Raw genomic sequence first — 20514 nt, 5'->3', positions numbered from 1 at the left:
ATTTGGTGCAGAAATCGGACCTCATTCCCAATCACAAAAAGTATCAAGTTTTCCCAAATGAGTCCCAGGGGTGTGATTTTTCCGCGGATTTCCGCGGATCCGGTTGTCCCGGATGTCACTTCTGAGATTCGAGTAAATTTGTTTTTAAAAAATGTGGGGGAGAGGGGCTACCACCGATGCCGCTGACGTATTTCATAAGCGGCCCGAAATATCTGCGGCCTGCAAAATCTCTCCGCATTATACACTAGTAGATTCTGCCTAAGCATTTTTAAAACGAGTGATATAATTGGCTGTGGTATCCCAATTTTCCAATAAAAATTGTTTTCTTAAAATGCGCTCAGCTGATTTGTTTGCAAATGGCGCCGTTGTGAAGAGAAAATTAAGATTGTTGAAATGACAAATAGCAATTGAATAAATGACTGACATCACCTAGTTTGATAGGAATAATGAAATGTGTTTGTCAACAAAATAGACTACGTTTTAGATACAAGCAACACATGTTAAGAAATGTGCCCACTAAATTTGTGTCACGGAAACCAGTGTTTGCAAATTTGAGTTTAGTCTACTTGCAAAGTAAAACAATTTAGAAGAGTATCGTTCGAACATGAAAATAGACAAACATGATTTGATTTATGTGTGTGGGTCTGTGTATACCCGGTAATCATATTCATATGCATATTCTGCTTACTTATGTTTGTCACGCTGTTCAGTTAACTGAAATAGCGTTGAACTGAGTGAAGATGTGAAATGCAAGATATTGAAAGGTAAACAAATTAAATATATAAATTTAACTCAGTTAATACATCATTAACACAGGAAGAACACTCAAGTGTGTTTGTTTATATTTAGTCCATAAACTGTAATTTAATACATTGAAAAACTGCTGCTATTGATCACAATAAATAACTTTTTACTTTGCATCCTCAGTATGTTAAATGTGAAGTTTAACAGTTTCTATAAAGAAATATTGTTATAATGTTCAAGAAGTTGTTTATTTTAATGTCTGTTTTCAGGTTTGTCATTGCGTTATGCGCGCCATTCGCGTAGTCAAAATCAGTCGTCAGAATTTTCCTCCCCTCTGACTTTGCCTCAATCACACCCCTGATGACTGCCTTAACCCTATGCATGCTGGGAAATTTGTCGTGTGCTAAAATGTCGTCTGCTGAATTTCTAAAATAAGCATTTTCTTTGATTTTTTTCAAAGAATACTATCAGAATAGCAAACAGTTTGGATCCTGATGAGACGCCACGTTCTGTGGCGTCTCATCTGGATCCAAACTGTTTGCAAAGGCCTTTAAAATTCGGTTCCCGCACTGAAAGGGTTAACTTCCCATCTGAGTGTATAAAAAACAACGGAAATTAATCTTTTAAGTTTCCCTTTAGCATTGTCTAGTTTAAAGCAACAGCACCAATTTCTGGCCTTAGTCAAAACAACGCATTTTTTTGCAATCCAAAGGACACGGGTCCCATTCCCAAATTGGTGGGGGAAAACATCTGGCATTTATGAAATAAATGTAAACAGATAATTTTATGTAACTTTGTTTCCCCCATAAGTCTCGGCCATTGATCTCAAATCATAATTAAGTGGTGAAATATTGATTTTACATGAATAGTTAGTTGTTATTATATTCAGCAAGAAACATTATATTTAATATGAAGATCAATATAAATACGCAAATGGTACACAGAAATCAAGTGACCTTAGAACGCAAGGCAACAGCAGGTGAATGTAGTCATTTACGTAACACCTTCCTGACTCTTGCAATATTAAAACGGAAGATGTTTGAACCAAGCCAGAAACTATGGTTTGATATAGATCTTCCATACAAGCAGGGTATCAAGCAACTCTTTATAAATAAAACGGTAAAATCTATACTAAAAATTTAAATGATTTAAAATTTTAAATAGACATCTTTAAATTATTGCAAGATTTATGGATATAAACTATTTGATATATTTTGCTTGTGATGATTTTGATGTGGTAGAATTCAGTTTTTATGTTGCTTTGGGCCATTTTAGATGTCAAGAATGTTGGCTGCCAAATGTGCGCTGGCTATTCGAGTGGATGCCCTAGGTGAAGACACCAACGCAGAGATGGGCCTTGAACACAGAGCAAAACTGGAAAGGAGAGTCCGAGAAATGGAGGAGGGAAAGGTGGGTAGGATTAATTGAACACTGAGCAAAACTGGAAAAGATAGTTTGGGATTGGAGGAGGGAAAGGTGGGTAGCAGGGTAAGCACAGACCTTGAAAAGTGCTTGAATTTCAATGTTCTCCTTGAAAAGTGCTTATAAAGGCTGTGAAGTGCTTAAAAAGTGCTTATTAGCCTATAAAAACTTAAAAATGCGTAAGAAGTGCTTATTTTTGGGCTTCAAAAGTGCTTGAAAAACGTACCAATGTAAAAATGTATAATTTCATATCTTTATTACGAGTCCGAAGTCGTATTTTTTTTCACGATTTATGACGGTTCTGATCTGTTCATACTGGCAGGTACTGAATCGTTACGGGTTTAAGAATGTAAGGGAGGCAACTACTACTAATCTTCCGCCAATTAGACTACTTCAGGTTTTTTTTGTACGCATTATGCCATTACAGTGCTTACATGTTGAAATATGCCAGTGAATAAGTGCATTTTTCAGAAAGGGGGGCTTTTGACGTACGCTAGCGTTGTTGACAACGCTGATTCTAAGTCAAAGCATCTTGTAAAGTATACGTAACAGATATAGAGATCGCTTGTATGGGGGAATCGGCATTGAAAAGTCACCAGAAGAGTGCATTTAGAACATTTAGAATACATACTATGTATTATTAGTCCCATACCGGTTACACCGGAGGGAACTTATGGTTTTCGCTCTGTCTGGTCAGTCAGTCAGTCTGTCACACTTTTCTGGATCCTGCGATAACTTTTAAAGTTCTTAATATTTTTTCATGAAACTTTTAACATGGATAGATGGCAATATGGACATAATGCACGTTCATTTCGTTCCTACATCAAAAAATTCTGGATCTCCAATCCAGCTCTATAAGTTGAACCTTAGTTAATAATACATTGAAAATAATTGTACTCACAATTTTGAAGCATTTGCTAGCAGCAAAACAACAACACTAATTTCCCAATTTTGGTCAAAATGATGCCATTTTTCCCAATCCAAAGGGACCCGGCCCCATTCCCAAAATGGTGAAAAAAACACTGCATGTCATTTTGTTCCTACGTCAAAAATTCTGGTTGTTATGGCAACAATTTTTTTTTATGTGGAATTTCTGACAATGGTAGGGGACTTATATTGCTTGGCAATAGTCTTGTTGAATATTATTCAATACAAATAACAGGTTTTGTTTTGGTATGTGTTTTGACCTTTAGTCAATTACTATATCATAATGAAATATCTTACTTTTGATTAAACAGTTGTTACTGTAGCAGGCTAGTGCAGACTGTTGTAAGTCACATAGAATGTTAAGCAAGAAGAGATCAATTTAGCAAAAAATGTCAGTATTGGACACATAATAATATACAGTTTTCAGTAGGTCGGACTAAACAAGTGCTTGAATTTGGATTTTTTCCCCTTGAAAAGTGCTTAAACAGTGCTTGAATTTCATTGGAGAAAATCTGTATGAACCCTGGGTAGGATAAATAGAACACAGAGCAAAACTGAAAAGGAGTCAGAATGGAGGTGGGTTGGATAATAGGAACATTGAGCAAAACTGGAAAGGATAGTTTGAGAAATGGAGGGAAATGTTGGTAGGATAAATGGAAGAAAGGAGTCTGAGCAATTGAGGAGGTGTTGGGTAGGATAATTAATACACAGAAAATCTGTAAAGGAGAAAGGTGGTCAGGATTAATTGAACACATCAAACTGGGAAAGTAGATCCTAGTAGAATTTGTGAACTGATGCTGATGCTCCACTGTCAAAGTTTTGGAAAAATTGCCAATGATGAACTATCAAGAGCCTTATAATTTTCTGAGTAACAGTGACTCTAAAATGATAGGACTGAGGCATAGTATGAAACAACACCATTGAACTTCTTTATGAATATCTTTATGAACATATAATCAGCATGCTATTACTGGTTGAATGCCCTTGTGAGAAGATTTCGAAATTAAACCTTGCCCGACGGTTGTGGTGAGAACAAATATTTTTAATAGAGTTGCTATAGTTTCAAATGAATTAACTCAATAAAAAGCCAGGGTTCTGTTTTTGTCAATGTCCACAAAGGACTACCAAGTTCTGCAATTTTTAAGATGTGTTGATTGGGCTAGACCTAACAAACCTTCTTCAATCCTAATAAAGAGATTTCCAATTAAAGCTGATGATGTGGACATGTTAATCTTTCTATCAGCGTTTCTTAGTGTAAAAAAGAAGTTTTGTCAAGTAAAAGTTTGTTTGGGCAAGACAAATTCTTAGTAGAAAATATTGTACCGCACACATGTTTAATGTTATTGGATAATGGGACCCTGTTAATTTCCATGCCTTCAGTTTTATGGCTGGTTCAATCCCTGGTCAGAGTTTATATGGGGCATAGGTCATGAAATCTATTGCTCAGCTAGGCTGATATAAATATGAAAGTCAGGTATGGGCATAAGTAGGTTAACATTAACCCTTTACCACTTAGATGCCTATTTTGACGCATTTGTAGTCTCTGAGAAAGTAACATTGAATGAAAGTTTTACAGGATTCATATCCAACTCTTAGATACTGATGAGCAGCAAACAGCATAAAACCTGAACAGACTGCAAGTAACTTGCAGGCTGTTCTGGTTTTATGCTGTTAACAGTGTTTGCACATAGCTATTTTCGCTTTGCTTCTGAGTGGGGAAGGGTTAAATTTTCTGACCAGCTTACCCATACAAAGCATGAGTTGGTGAACTAAAAGCAGTGATTTGACTGAAATTCAATGGGTGAAAAAGCAAGTAAATTTGTGTTACTCTGCAAGTATATTTGTGGTGCAGATTGAGTGAGTGACCTTGTCAATGATGATCCACAATGAGCCTTATGTATCTGATGTTTAATGACCTTCAAATGATAGGACTGAGACAAGGTCACCAACTCACCAACCCATGCAAAAGGCGGTGCTCTTGTCTTTACCTTGTCAACATCTAAAGTGAAAGATACAATTTCAAAGGTCTCCAATGGGTCTTATGTCATAAACACATGGTTGAAAATAAAAAAGATATTAATATCTCGTTGTTAAATAAATGCCATTTACATTTAATTCATCACCTTTCTAACTGATTCTTAGTTCTTAGCCTTTAAGAATCTCTTTGTGACTTCTACAACTCTTGTTTTCAGTCCCGAAGAATCAGTGGCAGTGGAAAGGCAATCTCAAAGTGGGACAAATATGAGAACAAAAGGTTAGAGAAAGTTTTCACATACATACACTGTTTTTTCACCATTTGGGGAATGGAGCTGGGTACCTTTGAATTGGGTAAATTTTTGGCGTTTCGACTAAAATTGGGAAATAAGTGTTGTTGCTGTTTTGCTAAAAAAAAAGCTTCAAATTGAGAAAAGAAGTGTTTTAAATATTAATTTTTACTAAGGTTGAACTTTTATGGCTGGATGGGAGATGAACAAAATGTTCAAATCTAACCCCCCTCAAATCAAACCCCCCTCCGTCAAAAAAGAGGGGGTATATTGTTTTGCACATGTCGGTCTGTCCGTCCACCAAATGGTTTCCAGATGATAACTCAAGAACGCTTAGGCCTAGGATCATGAAACTTCATAGGTACATTGATCATTACTGGCAGATGACCCCTATTGATTTTCAGGTCACTAAGTCAAAGGTCAAGGTCACAGTGACCCGAAATAGTAAAATGGTTTCCCGATGATAACTCAAGAAAGCTTATGGCAAGGATCATGAAACTTCATAGGTACATTGATCATGACTCGCAGATGACCCCTATTTCAGGTCAAAGGTGAATGTAACAGTGACCTGAAGCAGTAAAATGGTTTCTAACGTATTCACACAATTGCTGCGCAGCCACTACAACTGAAAGCCCATTTTGGGGGCTTGCGTGTTTTACAAACAGCCCTTGTTTCCATTGGTAATGGGGCCTAATACAGACCAGATATTTAAAGAAAAAAAACCCTGATATATAAGCCTCTCTCTGGAAAAATGGGGCATAATGTATGCACGTTATAATGGGACGGTGTGCAAACGCTTATAAGGGTAGACACTTGCCGCTTTAATGGTTCATAGGAAGCCTTTGTAGTCAAGGAAAGTGTTTTTTAGTGTTAAAAAAGTTGCCAATGATGAGCTATCAAGAGCCTTACAAATGTCTGACATATAATCACTTTTAAATAATAGGACTGAGATGCAACTGTCAAAACAACCAAACTGCAATTTCCTGTTTTACTGAATATTGTGAATCATGTAATTTGACATACAAATCTTGCTTGTTGTTTGAAACTTTCATATGTCTGAAATGATAGGACTGAGGTGCAAGTGTCAAAACACACAGACTGCAATTTCCTGTTTTACTGAAAATGTGACTTGTGTAATATAACATACAAATCTTATTTGAAACTTTCATATGTATTTGTCTCTCACTTAGCAAGGAAAGTGTGGATCCATTCTGCTCTTTGTTAACTTTTTTTCCTAGGTTAATTGCAGGCAGGTCCACATATGCACACACACACAAACAAATTAAAATACATCAAGCTGTTTCTAATCTTAAATAGTAAGCGATCATCCTGCTTCATTTTCAAAAATAAACTTGTGAGTGGTGTTTTTATTGCTCACAATGGGGCTGGTATAGGGCCCCATTCCAACTCCCATCCAGCTGTTTTAGTTTATTCTTAGTTAAAATCATATTTAAAAAAAATAATTGTATTCTCAATGTTAAATATTTATTAGTAAAACAACAACACTAATTTCTCAATTTTAATTAAAATGCCCGTGATTTTTGCCTAGCCCTAGGGACCCAGACCCATTCCCAAAATGGTTGGGAAAAAACAATGCTTGTAGTTTTTTAAGGCCTAGCTGTCATGGTGATGAGCAAGAGATAGATAGGGACAAATGAAATCTGTGATTTCAAAACTATCTCACTGAGTTGACACTTTGCTTAAAAAATCAGAGTTGACAAAAATCTGATTTATGCTGACTTCAATATAAAAAAAATAGCTATATGCAGCTGCATGTCCATGTTTCATTTCGAGTTATAATATACGAAATTAGGTCTAATGTGAACTTCTCCATACTAGTCCATATACTACATGGACAATACTTGTTGTCATGTAATTTTCGCAAACTACCTTCCATTCCATTCCTTCTCAGCATGTTTTTTTTGTGTGTAATTATAAGTTCAAATATTGTTTTATGCCCCCGGTAGGGTGGCATAAAGCAGTTGAACTGTCGGTCCGTTTCTTTGTCTGTGTGTCCGTCTGTAAACTTTAACATTGGCAATAACTTATGCACTTTTTTATATAGCAACTTGATATTTTGCATGCATGTGTATCTCCTGAAGCTGCACATTTTTAGTGGTCAGTGTTTTTTTTCACCATTTTGGGAATGGGGCCGGGTCCCTTTGGATTGGGAAAATTCGCGGCGTTTTGACTAAAATTGGTAAATTAGTGTTGTTGTTGTTGTTTTGCGTACAAACGCTTCAAAATTGAGGATACAAGTATGTCCAGTATTATATTTACTAAGGTTGATCTTATGTGGATGGGAGATTAACAAAATATTGATTTAAAAAAAAGTTTTTTTTTTTTTTTGGTTCCTTTGGGAATTTTTAGCTCCCATCTGGGAAAAATATATACTTTTTATACGCCCGTATAAAATACGGGACGTATTATGTGAAACCCCTTGGCGGCGGGCGGCGGGCGGCGGGCGGAAGGCATCACTTTGTCCGGACTCTAATTCAAATTGTATTCATCCGATCTTCACCAAACTTGGTCAGCAGTTGCATCTAGTTGATATCTAGGCCAAGTTCGAATATGGGTCATGCCGGGTCAAAAACTAGGTCATAGGGTCAATAAGTGCATTTTCAAAGGGGCCACTTTGTCCGGACTCTATTTCAAATTGTATTCATCCGATCTTCACCAAACTTGGTCAGCAGTTGCATCTAGTTGATATATAGGCCAAGTTCGAATATGGGTCATGCCGGGTCAAAAACTAGGTCATAGGGTCAATAAGTGCATTTTCAACGGCGCCACTTTGTCCGGACTCTAATTCAAATTGTATTCATCCGATCTTCACCAAACTTGGTCAGAAGTTGTATCTAGACAATATCTAGGTCAAGTTCGAATATGGGTCATGCCGGGTCAAAAACTAGGTCACAGGGTCACTTAGTGTATTTCAAGCATTTAGCATGGTGTCCGCTCTCTAATTGAAGTAGTTTTCATCCGATCTTCACCAAACTTGGTCAGAAGTTGTATCTAGACAATGTTTAGGTCAAGTTCAAATATGGGTCATGCCGGGTCAAAAACTAGGTCACAGGGTCACTTAAACCATTTCAAGCATTTAGCATGGTGTCCGCTCTCTAATTGAAGTAGTTATCATCCGATCTTCACCAAATTTGGTCAGAAGTTGTGTCTAGACAATATCTACATGTAGGTCAAGTTCAAATATGGGTCATGCAAGGTTAAAAACTAGGTCACGAGGTCACTTAGTGCATTTCAATCATTTAGCATGGTGTCCGCTCTCTAATTGAAGTAGTTTTCATCAGATCTTCATCAACTTTGGTCAGAAGTTGTGTCTAGATGATATGTAGGTCAAGTTCAAAAATGGGTCATTTTAAAGTTATCAAGTTGTCCAAAGCCTTAAAACGGGCGTATCTTGTGACAGTTTGGCACTCTTGTTTCCATTGGGAATGGGTCCGGTTACCGGACCCGATTTTGAATGAAAAAAAAACACTGGTGGTGAAAAGTAAAAAAAAAATACAATCCAAGGGAAGTAATAAGCTTCAAAAGGGAGATAATTTCTAAACCTGCCAAATGATGTATTGAAATTTTATTTCAAAGCGGCGCTATAGGGGGCATTGTGTTTCTGACAAACACATCTCTTGTTTTTAGCTTGATTGCATTAAAAACCTGGGGCTTATTGAAACGCTCCAGAGTCTGTTTCATGGGTTTTAAGAGCACTACGGTCCAGGGGTTCCACTGGCCCAAAAAAAAGTCGCCACTTTTTCGCAGCGCGAAACTGTCAGTTATTCCGACCTTATTAATTATGACAATCGTCTAAGAAACCTTACAACATCAATGTCATTGACTATATTATTACTTTTAAAAGTATGTAAATACATAAATAATAATAAGTAACTTCATCAGTCTTAATAAGCTTCATTTATACATAAAAACATTGGTTTGCACATGATAAATAATCACATATAACCAAACTTATCTAATAATGTTAACATCAATGGAACAGTATGCTGCATACATTTTTTATAAAAATTTATTAACCAGGTTTTCCGAAGGAAAAAACTGGTTATTAGATTGGCGAATGCGGGCGGGCTGGCTGGCTGGCGGGCGGGCGGAACAAGCTTGTCTGGGCCATAACTATGTCGTTCATTGTCAGATTTTAAAATCATTTGGCACATTTGTTCACCATCATTGGACGGTGTGTCGCGCGAAATAATTACGTCGATATCTCCAAGGTCAAGGTCACACTTTGAGTTCAAAGGTCAAAAATGGCCATAAATGAGCTTGTCCTGGCCATAACTATGTCATTCATTGTGAGATTTTAAAATCATTTGGCACATTTGTTCACCATCATGGGACGGTGTGTCGCACGAAAGAATCACGTCAATATCTCCAATGTCAAGGTTGCCACGACTAAAAATAGATTTTTTTTTTAAACAAACTTACAAAGGGGGTTAATTTTGTTTGTTCATTTCAAAAGTTCAGTTTGAGTTTTCTCCCTTTATCAGTTTTTTTTTTCACAATGAAAACCTGGTTTTGTGACAATTTTGTCCCTTGTTTAAACATACAATCACACAAATGTACATCATCTGGAAGGGAAAAAAATTCAAACATCAGTAAATAAAGCCTCTCAATTTAATTATTAAACAGTTACATTTCAGAAAATAAAACATCTAAATTTAATTGTTTAACAGTTACATTTGGTCATTTGGCTAATATGATGCACATAAACTGAAAGGGAAAAAAATGATACACATCTGAACGACAAACATCTCAATTTAAATTAACACCGCCTTATATATCGTTATAATCATTGATCTTTGTGCCAGTTTGTCCTAAGTGTTACATAATTGAGTGTTCTTTATCATAAAAGAACCGTTAATCCGATAATAACCCCCATAAAACTTGACAATAGCAGTAAAAACACCGACTGTAACACTTTCACGCTTCCGTGATTTCAGTGCACTCTACACTGTAGGTCGCTTACATCGTCGTAAATCAATATTTACAACTGACAAAAGCTGGCCACTTATGCTCGGTCGCGTGCTTTTTCGACTCGCAGTACATTTTCGGATAGGATTTTACCGATTTTTTTTAATTCGCCACTTTAAAAAAATTGGAGCAACTTAAAAAAAATTAGCGCCCGATCGACAGCGGAACCCCTGCTACCAATGTGAAGATAGAACAATTTACCTTCAGGGTTTTATAACGACATCCAGTCTGTTTTTTCACCATTTTGGGAATGGGGCCAGGTCCCTTTGGATTGGAAAAATGTGCGGCTTTTTGACTGATATTGGGAAATAAGGGTGGTTGTTTTGTTTAAAAATGCTTCAATATTGAGAATACAAGTGTTTTCAGTATTATATTTATTTAGGTTGAACTTGTATGGATGGGAGTTGAATAAAATATTGAGATATAAAAAAACGTTCATTGGGAATGTTTAGCTCACATTTGGGAAAAATCTATACTTTTTGCCATTGGGGAATGTTGCAGATTACCGGACCAGATTGTGAATGAAAAAAAACACTGATATAAATTATATTCACTACTTCAAGGCTGTTGCTGTTTAGATGCTGTGTACTTTATTGCAAGACTGAAGGAAGTCACTTTGATGATCCAGAGATAGATAGGGACAAATGAAGTCTGATTACAAAACTATCTCACTGATGTGACATGTCAAGCAATTTAATATGAAATTAGTCGCAAGATTTTCTTGTCCGTACATGCATTATTGACAAAAGGGACCATGTTGTGATTGTCAATTAATTTTCGCAACCCTTGCCTACATTTCCAGTCCTCCCCAGAATAATTTGTGGCTATTTTATTAAAATCTATATTTTAGCTTGATAGCATGGAAAGCCTGAGGCATATTGAAATACTCTTCAAGTTTCCTGGGCAGCAAACCCTTGACCTCCATTTTACAAGTTGAACACCATTTCACGGCCTTTGTTGTTGTGAATTCTCTGTATTTTATTGCAAGACATATTAATACTGTGTAATACACAGTGTGTATATTTTGAGATAGACTTCTTATAAAACACTGTATTTGTTGGAAAGACGACTGTATTAACTTGCATGGTTACTACCGATAAATACTTCCATGTTATGACATTTTTATCTAAGTTATCTTGACAGATGTATTTATTGAACTGTTTATATCAAATATGCAATTCATGTTTCATGAAGGAATTCTTAATTGTACCTTACTTGTGCACTAATTGAAGTTTTTTGGATAGAAAGTTACTTCCTTACCCATGCAAACATAAGCATGTTACTTAAGGACAGTCACTGTGATGATCCAGAGATAGATAGGGACAAATGAAGTCTGATTACAAAACTATCTCACTGATGTGACATGTTGAGCAATTTTATATGAAATTAGTCAAACAAAATTCTTCTCCATACATGCATAATAGACAATGTCAATTAATTTTCGCAATTCTTGCCTACATTTGCAGTCCTTTCCAGAATAATTTGTTGCTATTTTGTTTAAAATCTATATTTAAGCGTGATAGCATGGAAAGCCTGAGGCATATTGAAATACTCTTCAAGTTTCCTGGGCAGCAAACCCTTTACCTCCATTTTACAAGTTGAACACCATTTCACGGCCTTTGTTGTTGTGAATTCTCTGTATTTTTTTTATTGCAAGACTTGCTGTGTATATTTTGAGGTTGACGTCTTATAAAACACTGTATTTGTTGGAATGACTACTGTATAAACTTGCATGGTAACTCAAACTACCGATAAGTACTTCCATGTTAGGACATTTTTATCAAAGTTATCTTGACAGATGCGTTTTTTGAACTCTTTATATCACATATACAATTTAGAGTTCATGATGGAATTCTCCATGGTACCCTTCTGGTGCACTTATTGTTTTTATTCCCCCAGACCGAATGATCAGGGGGTATATTGTTTTTGGCCTGTCTGTTTGTCTGGGTGTCATTGTATGTGTGTTTCTGTCCCAAAACTTGAACCTTGCTCATAAAATGAAATCTCTTGGGTCTATGTTCTTTAAACTTCACATGTGCATGCATCTCATTGAGATGATCTACAATCAAACATGGTTTGAGGTCACTAGTTCAAAGTCAATGTCACTGTGCCCTTAATATTAAAAAAATAACCTTGTTTCTAAAATAGCTGCCGTGCGGCCTCAAAGCACATTAGGGGGTATTGTGTTTCACTGACACAGCTCTTGTTTGGATAGAAAGTTACTTACTAAACCATGCAAACATAAGCATGTTACTTTAGGACAGTCACTGTGATGATCCAGAGATAGATAGGGACAAATGAAGTCCGTGATTACAAAACTATCTCACTGATGTGACTGTCTAAACCTGAGAAAATCTGCAATTTGCATTACTGTCAAAATGGGCATGGCAAATAATGATATATTAACTCCCAATGTCAGTCTTGATTTCCCACCAGCTCATTGCCTGGGGCCAATAGTTTTGATTCTTTGGTAGTAAAAGTATTTAACCGATTGGGCTGGCGAGTTTGTTATATAAGTTGGCCTGTTGGTTTGGGTGCTCTTCTGTTCAGGATTTACCAAACTTGACATGTTTTCTATCACATCAACAGACCTGTTTACTTCTATGGATTTGCCGTAGTTACTACAGATTATTTGGCTAAACTACGCACAATGGATTTGTACTGAAAAACTACGGATTCATCGATCAAAATGATCAAATTTCAGTTTTTAATCATAATTTTGCTTATTTTCGGTCTTTGCGGTTAATTTATCAATCATAATCATTTTTGCGCTTGCGTAGTAAGAAACGTTAAAATTCAAGCCTCCCGGGAAACGAGTGCTGATGGAGCTTGTCGAGTCGTCACTGAACGACAACTGACCTACGTATTGGTTTGCAAATTAAGCAGAATATATACGATTTTACATTTGTATCCATTATACACATCTCTATTGCGGAGAATACCGACGACAAATAAAAGCAAAAAAAATCACTTAGCAGATTAAATTATTAGCAAGTAAATTCATCTAATGCTTTATTTACCGTAAAACTGATATGTGACCCAGTCATGCTGTTTTAATGCTCAAAATAATTGAAAAGGTTAAAACTACTGACAACAGCATAAAACTACTGAGAGATGCCCTCCATACTACTGAGAAGCAATCGGTAGGGTAAACAGGTCTGCATCAATAATGCTTCCTACATTTCATTTATACTTAAATGGATGATGTCTATGAAATTGAACTCGTATCAAGGTACCCACATGACCAGACCTCATTTTGACCTTGACAGTGAGCTGTTATAAGGCAGACTATTAAGAAGGTAAAAATTCTGTGTAAACCTAAAAGGACTATATTGTGCAACATGAATAATGCTTCTAACAAAGCTTTTATCCTTGCATAAAAGATGTCTTTGAACACTTATCAACATACCCACATCACCTGATCTTATTTTGATCTTTACATTGACCTACTTTTTGCTTAAGACTTATTCAGAAGGTCAAATTATTGGGAAAGCCAAAGTAACATCTGTTGTTATGACATTATGCTGCTTGCTAGAAAGCTTAGAAACTTTCAGTGATGTTATCTATTGAGACTCAAATTACCCATAGCACTTGCTTTTGACTTTGACCTATTTTGAACTTTACCTTTAAAAAGGCTAAAGAATCGATACTAGCAATTCTTACACTGGGGACAAATGCATTAAATTTTATTGAAAATGTTTTGTTTTGTTGTGTATTTGTGGTTGTTGTATTGTCGTGTTTTTTCTTTAGAAAACTGGCATTGGCATTAGTTGGGCTTGTTAAAGAGCTTAAGCTTTGGGCTAGAGATTTTTTAAGTATCATGTGTACATAGATTAATACAACCACACTGTTCCGTATAGCAGGACTTAAATAGTTTGCTTTTTATGTGCTCGGTAGGATGGCATATAGCAGTTGAACTGTCCGTCAGTCAGTATGTCAGTCCGTCCGTCCGAACGAAAACTTTAATGGTCATAACTTTTTAAATATTGAACATAGCAACTTGATATTTGGCATGCATGTGCATCTCATGGAGCTGCACGTTTTGAGTGGTGAAAGGTGAAGGTAATCCTTCAAGGTCAAATGTCAAATATATGGCGTCTGTCCGTCCAAAAACTTTAACATTGGCCATAACTTTTTCAATATTGAACATAGCAACTTGATATTTGGCATGCACGTGCATCTCACGGAGCTGCACATTTTGAATGGTGAAGGTCAAGGACATCTTTCAAGGTCAAATGTCAAATATATGGCGTCTGTCTGTCCGTCCCAAAACTTCAACATTAGCCATAATTTTTTTAATATTGAAGATAGAAACAATATATGTGGCATGCATGTGTATCTTATGGAGCTGAACATTTTGAGTGGTGAAAGGTAAAAGTCAAGGTCATCCCTCAAGGTCAAATGTCAAATATATGGCGTCTGTTCGAAAACTTTAACATTGGCCATAACTTTTTCAATATTGAAGATAGCAACTTGATATTTGGCATGCATGTGCATCTCATAGAGTTGCACATTTTGAGTGGTGAAAAGTCAAGGTCATCCATCAAGGTCAAAGGTCGAATTTTCAATATTGAAGATAGCAACTTGATATTTGGCATGCTTGTGTATCTCATGGAGCTGAACATTTTGAATGGTGAAAGGTGAAGGTCATGGTCATCCTTTAAGGTCAAATGTAAAGTATATGGCGTCTGTCCGTCCGAAAACTTTTACATTGGCCATAACTTTTTCAATTTTGAAGAGCTGCACATTTTGAGTGGTGATAGGTCAAGGTCATCCTTCAAGGTCAAAGTTCAAATTTTGCAATACTGAAGACTCGATATTTGGCATGCATGAGTATCTCATGGAGCTGCACATGTTGGAAGGTGAAATGTCAAGGTCAATGTCATCCTTCAAGGTCAAAGGTCAAATATATGGCTTCAAAGCGGTGCAGTAGGGGGCATTGTGTTTCACGAACACAGCTCTTGTCTTTGTTTGAATTATTGTTTGGCAAATATCAATACTTGTTACTATGATGTCGAACAAACACTAGTCATGTGATAAAAAGCTTTAAATGTTTGTCACGGTGATGATCCAGAGATAGATAGGGACAAATGAAGTTTGTGATTATAAAACTATCTCACTGATGTGACAAAACAATATTATAACTTTAATAAATGTTTATGCTCCCAAAGGGTGGCATATAGATTTTGAACTGTCCGTCAGTCTGTCTGTCTGTATAAAAACTTAACATTAGTCATAAATTTTGCAATTATTGAAGACAGCAACTTGATATTTGGCCTGCATGTGTATCTCATGGAGCTGCACATTTTGAGTTGTGAAAGGTCAAGATCATCCTTCAAGGTCAAATATATGGCTTCAAAGCGGTGCAGTAGGGGGCATTGTGTTTCACAATCACAGCTCTTGTTTGAATTATTGTTGTGCATTATCAACGCTTGTTACGATGATGTCTAACAAACATATGTCATGTAATTAAAGGTTTATTGGTTGTCACAGTGATGATCCAGAGATAGATAGGGACAAATGAAGTCTGTGATTATAAAACTATCTCACTGATGTGACAATACATTATTATAACTGTAATATTTTTTTTAGATTATGTTTTGGGCTTTTCCTTGTTTCAATTTGTTCTGAAGATTTTTTTGTTCCAAAAATCTCTTTAACCAGTGTTCTCCATAAATATTTGAGTAGCCAGTTATATTTTCAGACTAGCCATCGACTAAGTACTAAAACGGCCACACTGCACTGTTTTGAATTGAGATTTTGGGGAAAAGTAGCAAGCGCAAAAATAGTAACCAGTGAAATAGTAACCAGTGAAATCGCCGGCTGCCGGTGCTTCCAGAGAACACTGATTAATCGTTGTTGACCATAAGTTGACCTTAATGCGTAGCATCAATTTCATGTGTTGACCAGTTGACTACATCAGTTGATAGGGCGCTAGACTACATATCCTGTTGACTACATCAGTTGATAGGGCGCTAGACTACATATCCTGTTGACAACATCAATTGATAGGGCGCTAGACTACATATCCTGTTGACTACATCAGTTGATAGGGCGCTAGACTACATATCCTGTTGACTACATCAGTTGATAGGGCGCTAGACTACATATCCTGTTGACTACATCAGTTGATAGGGCGCTAGACTACATATCCTGTTGACTACATCAGTTGATAGGGCGCTAGACTACATATCCTGTTGACTACATCAGTTGATAGGGCGCTAGACTACATATCCAAGAATCATGGGATCAATCTCTGACCTTGACGCATAACTTGTGTCTAAATCCTTTCAATGGCCATTTCTTTCCTTACCTCTGATTCATGTAGGGTAGTTTTCTGTTACTTGCATAAAAATGTGCACTTTGTGTTGGTAAACTAGCATAGAACGGAAGAGTGTCTGTTGTTATACTGAACTTGTGATATGACTGGAATACTGTAGAAACAGGGGGGAAAAACTAACAAACATTTTTCATGTGTTGCTACGTTTTCAGCCAAGTGCGTACGTACAATGAGGCAGCAGATTCCACCATACCCAATGTGGCAAAGAAACGCAAGTTTGACGATGATACGACACCTGTAGAAGCAAAACAAATGAAAACCGAGACTCCAGAAGTGGAACAGCATTCAGGTATGCTGTCATTTCATTTGAGCACAAAATGCTACATCTGGGCAATTCTGGTCAGTATCTGTGCTGTATCAGTGTCCTGGTTTTATTTAAAAACAAAAATGATTTTTATATACCTTCAATTCGGATTTTTTTGACAGCAGTTGCAAAATTTGTAGTTTTCACAACTGGGAAAGTGCCGTTTTTATCCAGTACGTTATAAAGAAAGAAAACCATCGCTGCTTCTATATATTTTAATACATACATCAATAGAATTGACCATTGTTGACCAAGTACGAGAATGCCTCAATACAAATAATATTGTTTAGTGAGGATAAATGTGTTACTGTCAATTATTTCAATCAAAGCACTGAAATGTTCAAAATTATCGAATACAGAAAGTTTGAAGACAAAGTTTCCAAAGTAAACCCGCAAAATGAATCAAAGGTTGAGGTGTTTATTCAACAGATGTGTTTTAAAAATTGCAGAAAGGAACAACTTTAAAGAAGGGCTGACATTGAAATAAGTTATATTCATAAAATACCAAATGGATTTCTGTTAAACAATGTTCGATGCTAGGATTGGTGCATGTTATACATTTGTCACTGGGTCTTTCTTTTGTGGCATTTTCAGAAGAGAATGGTGAAACAGAAACCCCTAAGAAGAGAAAAAAGAAGAACAAACACAATGAGAGTTTGAATACCACACAGGAGGCAGAAGGTTTGTTTTGTGTCAGAATATTTGTACAAAAACTTAGAAACAACTATTTTTCAAATAATTCAAACGCAAAACGCGCTAAAACGTGCTGTTCCTAGTGCAATAATTCTCTTTTTAGTGTTTTCCACCATTTTGGGAATGGGGCAGTGTGTCCCTTTGTATTGGGAAATATCATGTCCTTTTGTCTAAAATTATAAAATTGATGTTGGTGATTTTATGCTTACAAATACTATAAAATTTATAACAAAAGTGATTTCAATACTTTATTATCTAAGGTTCAACTTACAGAGCTGGATTTGGAGATGAATGACATGTTTAGACTTGTCTTATTTCTTTAAATCTTTATTTGAAACCTTCAAATGGTTTTTTTTAGGTCCCATTTTGAAAAAAACAATACTCTTTTTCGTTGGGAATGGGTCCTCCTACCGGACCCAAATTTGATTCTTATTCTTTTTATTCCCTGCTTATTTGGCGTTGTCAGTGTGTCTCAAATTTTGTAGAGCTATATCTTAGAAACTATATAAGATTTCAAAATAAAACTTCATAGGTCTATAAATATAAATGAGCAGAAGGCAGGGGGAAACAATTCAATGAATTTGCTTGTGTTCACAGTAGTTGCAATGATGATCCAGAGATAGATAGGGATACATGATATGTCTGTGATTATAAAACTATCTCACTGATGTGCAACTACTGTCTGTGTACGCCTTTATAAAGTGTAGTAAGGGTTTAATAGAAAAATGTGTCTAGATTAACCCTTTCCCATTTAGAAGCTAAGTGAAAATGGCTAGTGAAAACTGTTTAATGAAAAATGTGTCAAGATGATCAAGAGGAGTATCGCCGCTTTTTGTATCAAATTATCTTTCTATATAAGTTTCTACAAAAGCTGAAATCGTGTCTAAGTGTCTGATTAACCCTTTCCCACTTGGAAGCCAAGTAAAAATGGCTATGTGCAAACAGCATAAAACCAGAACAGCCTGCGAGTAACTGGCAGTCACAAGTTCCTATCTTCATTAAACTTTGTCAGAGCATTTCACCTACTTTAAGCGAAGAGGTACCTAGTGAAGTTTTGATAGTTTTGAGAGAATTGTGTTTAAACATTTCAAAGTCCACATCAAATCAACTACAAACAATTCAGCACTGTTACTTTGGATATGAAAAGATATTAATACAACCTACATGTTTCAGTTTCCATGGAGACGGTGACTCCAGGCGGTGATGCCTCTTCAGAAAAGAAGAAAAAGAAGAAGAAAAAGCACAAGCAAGAAGCCGAATAAATCTTGATTGTGTTCATCTTTCATCTTATTATATCACATTGACCACCATATACTGCAGAGGTCTGTCATGACCAAGTTCATATGCATGATCCAGTGCATACCTATTGGTCATGAATTCCAATATTTTATGATTTATGTGGTCAGAATGTGCGCTTCATATTGTCTGTTTATCAGAATTCACGAAACATTAATGACGAGTGTCATAGAACTCTTGTGCATTATCATTTTTGTTTCAGGAGACTTGAGACTGTTGACAGAACAGAAACTTGTTGCCAATTTTCAAATTCATCTGAGTTGTTTAATGATTTATGGTGTTGACTTGATTGTTGTGGACAACAATCCATGTGTAAATAGTAACATGTAGTTACAGCTTGTTAAGAATAAAGGCAATTTACTTATGTTTTTTCTTAAATGTATAATTCAGCTGGAGAGCAATTTTACTAGGACAGTCTGTGTATGTTTGTTTTTTTGGAAAAATGAAACATTTATAGGATTCAACAGTATTTCTTGTATAATATCTGGTATGAACGACAGTAAACGTGCTGAATGGACATGCAATAGAAAAGAAGTAAATTCTGCAAAATATGTTTTTTTGCAATTATTCCGATTTGTGTTACATGAGCAAAAATGACTGATAAATTGATGGATATTTGGCGTGTGTGAATATTTGCACTGATGTTATAGTTATGAAATTTACAGTTAAGTCATTGAATGCAAAGCTTTACTCCTGATTTGTAGAAATTCTTTGGTACAAAGCATTTTACCATCTTGCTGTAGTGTAACATAAATACTAGTAAACATACTAAAAGATTTGAGGTAACAAACGAGAAATAATTATCCAGTGGATTGTGTACGTTATAAATTGGAAGATAATTAGTTTTCACCTTGTTCCGAAAAACTAGTGTACAGCATTTTTGCATAAATTAATAGTTATGCATTCTAAACAAACACTATTTCTAAATATGAAGCCGACAAAAACAACTCGCTTAACTGGAGTTTAATAACTTGCACGTTTTTTGCGCGTGAATTTGAGCGTCAAACTGGGCAGTTCAGCAGGTACACTACAAAAGTCTCATTTCATGAGACTGAATGTTTTAATTTTCACAAAACAACATATTGTGCACGTTTTTTTTGCACGTGAATCTGAGCGTCAAACTGGGCAGTTCAGCAGGTACACTACAAACGTCTCATTTCATGTGACTGAATGTTTTAATTTTCACTAAATATTTGAGGAGTCGCATCAGTGCCAATTGCTCTATCTTCATAGACGAATAAGACAATAATCAATGCACAATATGTTATTTAATGTTGATTCAATTTTTACTGCATTAGCTTACTATTTGTAAATCATCAAGTTATAACAAAAATGTAATATTACAAGCTTCAAACTAAGTGATATCAAGAAAATAAATATGCGTCTGTACGACTTGAAGAAAAAAACAATTTTATAAGCCAGATTTCCGCAAAATCTCTGGGGTATGATGATGAAGTCCCTAAGATCTACCGATCCATATCGAAATGTGATTGTGTTCAATAGTCGAACGTGTGCCAGAGTCCATGTCAAATTAC

General features: G+C 36.0%; 1 protein-coding gene and 1 long non-coding RNA gene across 3 annotated transcripts in view; both read left to right on the top strand.

Moving 5' to 3' along the window:
- Positions 1-19343, top strand: part of LOC127847601 (nucleolar protein 58-like) — a 50747-nt gene extending 31404 nt beyond the window's left edge. For both annotated transcript variants that reach the window (XM_052379621.1, XM_052379622.1), the window contains 5 exons: positions 2020-2154; positions 5286-5347; positions 16839-16975; positions 17585-17671; positions 18857-19343. In XM_052379621.1, the coding sequence (XP_052235581.1) occupies positions 2020-2154; positions 5286-5347; positions 16839-16975; positions 17585-17671; positions 18857-18945 (510 nt within the window). In that variant the 3' untranslated portion in view covers positions 18946-19343. The remainder of the gene's footprint in view (positions 1-2019; positions 2155-5285; positions 5348-16838; positions 16976-17584; positions 17672-18856) is intronic.
- On the top strand, positions 7746-8553 carry LOC127847613 (uncharacterized). The gene is made up of 2 exons (XR_008034074.1): positions 7746-7954; positions 8111-8553. It is a non-coding gene; the product is annotated as an uncharacterized LOC127847613 (long non-coding RNA).
- Positions 19344-20514: the final 1171 nt, after the last annotated feature.

Source organism: Dreissena polymorpha, chromosome 10, assembly GCF_020536995.1.
Source record: "Dreissena polymorpha isolate Duluth1 chromosome 10, UMN_Dpol_1.0, whole genome shotgun sequence".
Taxonomy (NCBI): Eukaryota; Metazoa; Mollusca; class Bivalvia; order Myida; family Dreissenidae; genus Dreissena; species Dreissena polymorpha.
This window is presented reverse-complemented; position numbering and strand designations above follow the sequence as displayed.